The sequence below is a fragment of the Photinus pyralis genome, unplaced genomic scaffold (assembly GCF_008802855.1).
Source record: "Photinus pyralis isolate 1611_PpyrPB1 unplaced genomic scaffold, Ppyr1.3 Ppyr1.4_LG6, whole genome shotgun sequence".
Classification (NCBI taxonomy): Eukaryota; Metazoa; Arthropoda; class Insecta; order Coleoptera; family Lampyridae; genus Photinus; species Photinus pyralis.
Genome location: NW_022170663.1, coordinates 572494 through 577662, shown reverse-complemented (window position 1 = coordinate 577662; position 5169 = coordinate 572494). Strand labels below are relative to the sequence as shown.

General features: G+C 37.4%; 1 protein-coding gene across 1 annotated transcript; it reads right to left on the bottom strand.

The window, feature by feature from the left end:
- Positions 1-3525: 3525 nt before the first annotated feature.
- LOC116174025 (discoidin domain-containing receptor 2-like) lies at positions 3526-4691 on the bottom strand. Its single transcript, XM_031491802.1, has 3 exons — positions 4530-4691; positions 4331-4480; positions 3526-4276 (listed from the first exon to the last, which is right to left on the bottom strand). Exons 1-3 carry the CDS (start codon positions 4551-4553, stop codon positions 4124-4126), a joined length of 327 nt encoding a protein of 108 aa, XP_031347662.1. The 5' UTR covers positions 4554-4691; the 3' UTR covers positions 3526-4123.
- Positions 4692-5169: the final 478 nt, after the last annotated feature.

Genomic DNA, 5169 nt, shown 5'->3' with positions numbered 1-5169 from the left:
AGATTTTTAAATTATGATTTAACGAAAAAATTAAGAAAACGCGGAGAATGAGAATGTAGCAATTGTATTTTAGGAAGATGTTCTAAGGGTTAAGCACTTTAGACCCACATAATCGAATTTGTCGCCGTTCTCTGGGAGCAGGATAATTCCATTCCAGAACCTGACAAATGTTATTGTGAGGTATAACTTCCTTCCGACTACTTCGAACTCTGCAATTCCATAATGTGTCGTGAATTGTAAAGCCATGTTGGGGAATACAACAGATTTTAACTTTCAGAATCCATGTAAGTAATGCGGTTAGACGCTTTAAGAATCCCTCGCGTTTGCTCAAATTTCGCTTACACGTGCGTGTAAAATCTGCCGAATTTATGCCCTGAGACAATTAAATAGTTATTTCAGCAAATTCGCCAGTAAATACATTAAAGTGCACGCTTTGTGTTACAAGGTTTAAGATTCCGCATAATAACAGGATCATTCTGCCATGTTAGCCTGATCTTATCGCGTTTTATAGTTAAATACTTGCAAAGTGCTATTTCCTGGTTTACATTTCACCAAAATTGCCTTAGTTGTTAAACGCTATTATCGTTTATTGTCTTCAAGCGAACCGAGAAAGCTAACGTGAAAATTGATGCCGCCTCGGAAAACTAAAACGCAATTAGATTTTCCAAGGCGCCATATACCAATAAATATTAATTTTTATTACATAGTGCACACCTGTATATCAAGCAACAGCCTATCAATTTCTACATGACATAACAAAATTTATATTTGAGGAAATTGAATAGCAGTCATATCGACGGGCTGTTCCATTCACAACGTTAAAATCGGTCGCTGATCCGGAAATGCTTTTAACGGAATGTCATACCACCCGATTTCCATCACCATTTTGACATTTTACGGTTTACCTGTTCCAGAAGTCTCGGAAGCTCTGGCCATTTCTAACTTCTGCTTTTTATGGCAGGTAATATCGCGATATTGAAACTATAAACGAAAGGACTATGACAACATTTTTCTAATACTTACCGCCGTCTTTGTTTCGCGTCGCGTTTTCGTTGCGAGAGGCGTCTTGAAGGTCCTTTTTAACAAAAAAAATCACATTTATCCTTTGCGTGCATTTTAGTTAAACGAGAGTATGCAAAGTCTGGAAACTTGTGATTTGTTTTACATTTACATGGTTTAATTAATACCAAATATTGTCTTCCAGATTTCGCGAGGTAATACGATTTTTTCTACGTCAACTTGGCAGAGCGAAGCTCTATTATTTAATAAAGAAGTTCGGAAAGGAATGTAATAAATAGGTGCTCTGCCAAAAAATGTTTTTATCCATACCTAACGGTGGTTTCTGAAACTCTTAGTGAATCTGTTAATTGTGGCTTCTTTAGTTGTGCATCCTCCAGTATCAAAGACTGTTTTTCAACTACATCTGAAGTGATAACGTTAACAGGGCACCCTAACGGGTCAATATTGATCACTCGGAAATAGTTGAATTAGAAGGGAAATCATCCCCGTATACAGCCAACATATCTTCAAGAATAATTTTTGGAGGTTTTCCGTGTTTTGTAAGGAACAGCCCGGCATTCGATTTTCTTCATCTCGGTACATATACAACACGTGACGACACAAACGGACAGATAATACCGCCTGTGTGGCTCAATGGTAGAACGTTGGGCTACATAGCCGGGAGGTCGGGTGTTCGAACCTGCGTTGAGGTGAATTCTTCATCTGTGACAGAGATAGGAATTTCTTTAGATCAGTTTCGAGCATTCTGCCGGCTACTCCAAATTAGGTTTTTCTGCAGTTTTCCTAATTCGTAAGGTAAATACCGGAGTAGTATAGAACAACTACCTTCTGCAGGGGCACCTCGAAAAAGCATTATGCGGGTCACAGCCTGTTGAGTGCCCAGAACATGAGAAGAACAATAAATAAATAGATAATAAAATTAATAATGTTGACATTGTTTTGTAAATTGTTAAATTAGATTCTCCAGATTGAGAAGAGAGTGAGAAAGAGAACTGTAAGCAGAATTCCAATGTATAGTTGGTTTCCAACCAAAATCTTATTAGAGAAATTTTCTGAATCTTGAGGTACTATTTGAAATTCCAATCTAACTCAAAAATTCCAACCAGAAGGAGTCTAAAATATTCCTTTAGCACTTAAAATTAGATTCACCACAATACTTGATTCAGGAATTTTTAAAATTGTTGAGGGGCTATCCATAACCCTCGTCGAAACACCTCACAAAAAATATTTTACTTAGTGTTTTTTAATGTAAAAAATCCTTCCGTGTTGTGGCCAAAGGAATATTTTCGATATTTCTTGATAAAATGCTTGAGTACCGATTAAAGTTTAAGATAACCTCGAGTTTTTTAAGTTTCCCTAATGGCGGGATTTTACATTTGATATTGAGAAATCTTGAGGAGATTAAAGTTTTTTAACGCTCTTCATTAGTTACAGACCTGTCCGTAATGAAGTTTTATAACAAGCGCGATAATAACAAATTTAAGAGGCTTTTTCGTATTGTATTTAGTGCCAAAGGAATATTGTTTATTTTGATAGATTACTATAGTTATGATTAGGGTTTCCCGCAGCCCCTCAAGTGCGGGTGATTTTGTTTTGACGCGGGTGTTTTGGCGCAGAATCATTTTCAGTTGGTAAACCAAGGTGTCGCTAATTTGTCGCAAGGGTAACAAGGAACATTTCCCCAATACGCCAACATCAAGCAAATAATTCGACTGAAAAGGAGAGAAATGCCCCAGGTACAGAAGAAAACTATTTTTAGGTGGCACCGGTCACCTAAAATGCCTCCTTCAATTTTTATGGTACATTGCAACTGGTATTAGGGGTGAGGGAATTCTCGTTATGTTCCATTGTATTGACCTAATTAGTTAGTGGTTGTTGAATTGTTGATCTTGACGAAGGGGTGGAAAGGGGTAACCATTTCACCATGACACCTAGAAACTCGTGGTTTCGGTGACAACTTGGACATGTAACAATTAATAACGTGAATATCGTGCACAACGGATTTTGAAATGAAAATCGATACTTTTGAAAAGAATTATGAACGCTCCCCCGGGCGAAAGTTTATGTTTCCACGCACATCCTCATTTCTAATTCAATAACGTTATAAATAATAGGAAATGCTAGCATTTAATCTGCGTTACATGCAAAACTGTTTGCTATTTAATTTCAACGCAAGCAAAAACCTAAATCAATACCCATTTTGCGTGCAAAGCTAGTTCGACCTACCTGAAATCACATCCACTCGCACGTTTACATACATTAATTATTCCAGCCAGGAGAATTTTTTAATATCCTTACGTTAGAAGGGCGCGTATATTTGACTCTCCTTGATGTTTTTTTGGAAACGAGGTTCGCTGTTCATTTGCGGTTAGCCTTACTGACAGCGAGCATTACTCTTCCAACTTTCTAACCGTTACACTTTGCAAGCATCCTTTAATAATCATTATTATCCTTTTTCAGTTAATCGACAAACAGGAGTTTAGGGTCGGATGGAATAAATGAACACGATTTCTACGATTTTATTTTAAATTGGTCCGTAGTAAGAATAATAACAATGTTAATGTACAAAAGACAAATTACATACCTTACGTGTAATGTTATATTTACAAAGATTAGAGGTTTTGATTTATTTAACCGATATGATTGCTTTCTTTGTATATAATTTGCTTGGTACATAATTTTACGTAAATTTTATTGAAAGCGCCGAGTAGCATTTTCTTACATTATATATTTAACGATATTCGTAGCTTTGAAAATGATTGGCTTCTATATGGATAAAGTATTGTTTACAATCCAACACCAATAACAAGATTAACATCTACATTATTAACTTTTGGAATCGGAAGCTGACGAGAGGCGTATTAATTTAATGCACTTGTAGGAAGCAAGTTAGCAGCAAGGATAGAAGGCACACAGACTGGCACTTACGTACCTTAACTGAAAGAAGTGTGCTGTCAGGACATAATTTCGAAAGATTGTAGGTAGCTTCTAGAGGGGCGTTCGCCGTTAAGGTACACTTAAGTAAAAAACAAATTTAGAATTGCAAATTAAAGTTATATCACATATTCTACATTATTGTCGTTGGTAGAAAGAAAAGCCACCGTCAGTTCAATTCGGGATGGTATCCCAAGTTTTTCCTCTGCAAAAAGAGGTGTATCTCTCGGAACGTTGGCCTGTCCGATTCGTTCCTCTGCCAGCACTCGCACATCAGGTCGTAGATCTCCTTCGGGCAGTTGATCGGGACGCTTAATAAAATCTGCGTGGGTAAGACCTGGTAAGTTAACGATGATGGGGAAGATACGTAACTTACATGCCGTCCATTATCTTGATAGTAGCAGGTTACGTTTTCCAGCACCTTGGAGTCGTTGAACTCTTCAAAGGGCTGCTCCCGTGCGAAGGATAGAATTTCCCAGAGCGTGACGGCGAAGGACCACACGTCACTTTTCGATGTGTACTTGCCCTAGATGGAAAATGGGAAATGTGGAAGATTGTTGTGAGATAATTCTTACCAGCAAGATGCTTTCCCACGCCATCCACCTTAACGGAAGCGGTCTTGATTCAGCAATGATGCAGTAGTCGTTGATATACAAAGTCCTCCCGTAACCCAAGTCTGAGACTTTTATCCTATACTGTTTTCCTACTATGCAATTCCTGCGGAAAGAATAAAATGTTACAACGCTTCAGGATTACTGTCGCTGTAGAAGTATGTAGACTCCAGTTTAGGTACTAAAAAAAACAGTTCGTCGGATTTCAATGAGCTGGATCCCAAATCTTGGGAAAAATATTTGAATAGCAATTTGTGAGCATGAAAGATCAAAAGTTTTCGCTTTCGGTGCTTTCTCCGCTGCAGATCTATAAAACCTCAAAAAAGGAAAACTATGTACCTCACCAAATTGCATCAAATTTTAGTATAATATCAATAGAGCTTTTTCAGCGATTTTCTTTTTACGAGATTCGTAAGTTAACTATGCGAAAGATGTTTTCTTAGGCCTCTAACTAAGGTCTACATAATTTTTCGTTGACTGTAGTTTAGGTATCTCCAATAAGAACAAAGATTAGCAAAATCTCGAATGCGAAGCTATCGCGACCTGACTTTTAATATCCAATTATTTTCGAATGAGAGCTTTTCTTTCAAATTAAACTAATAAA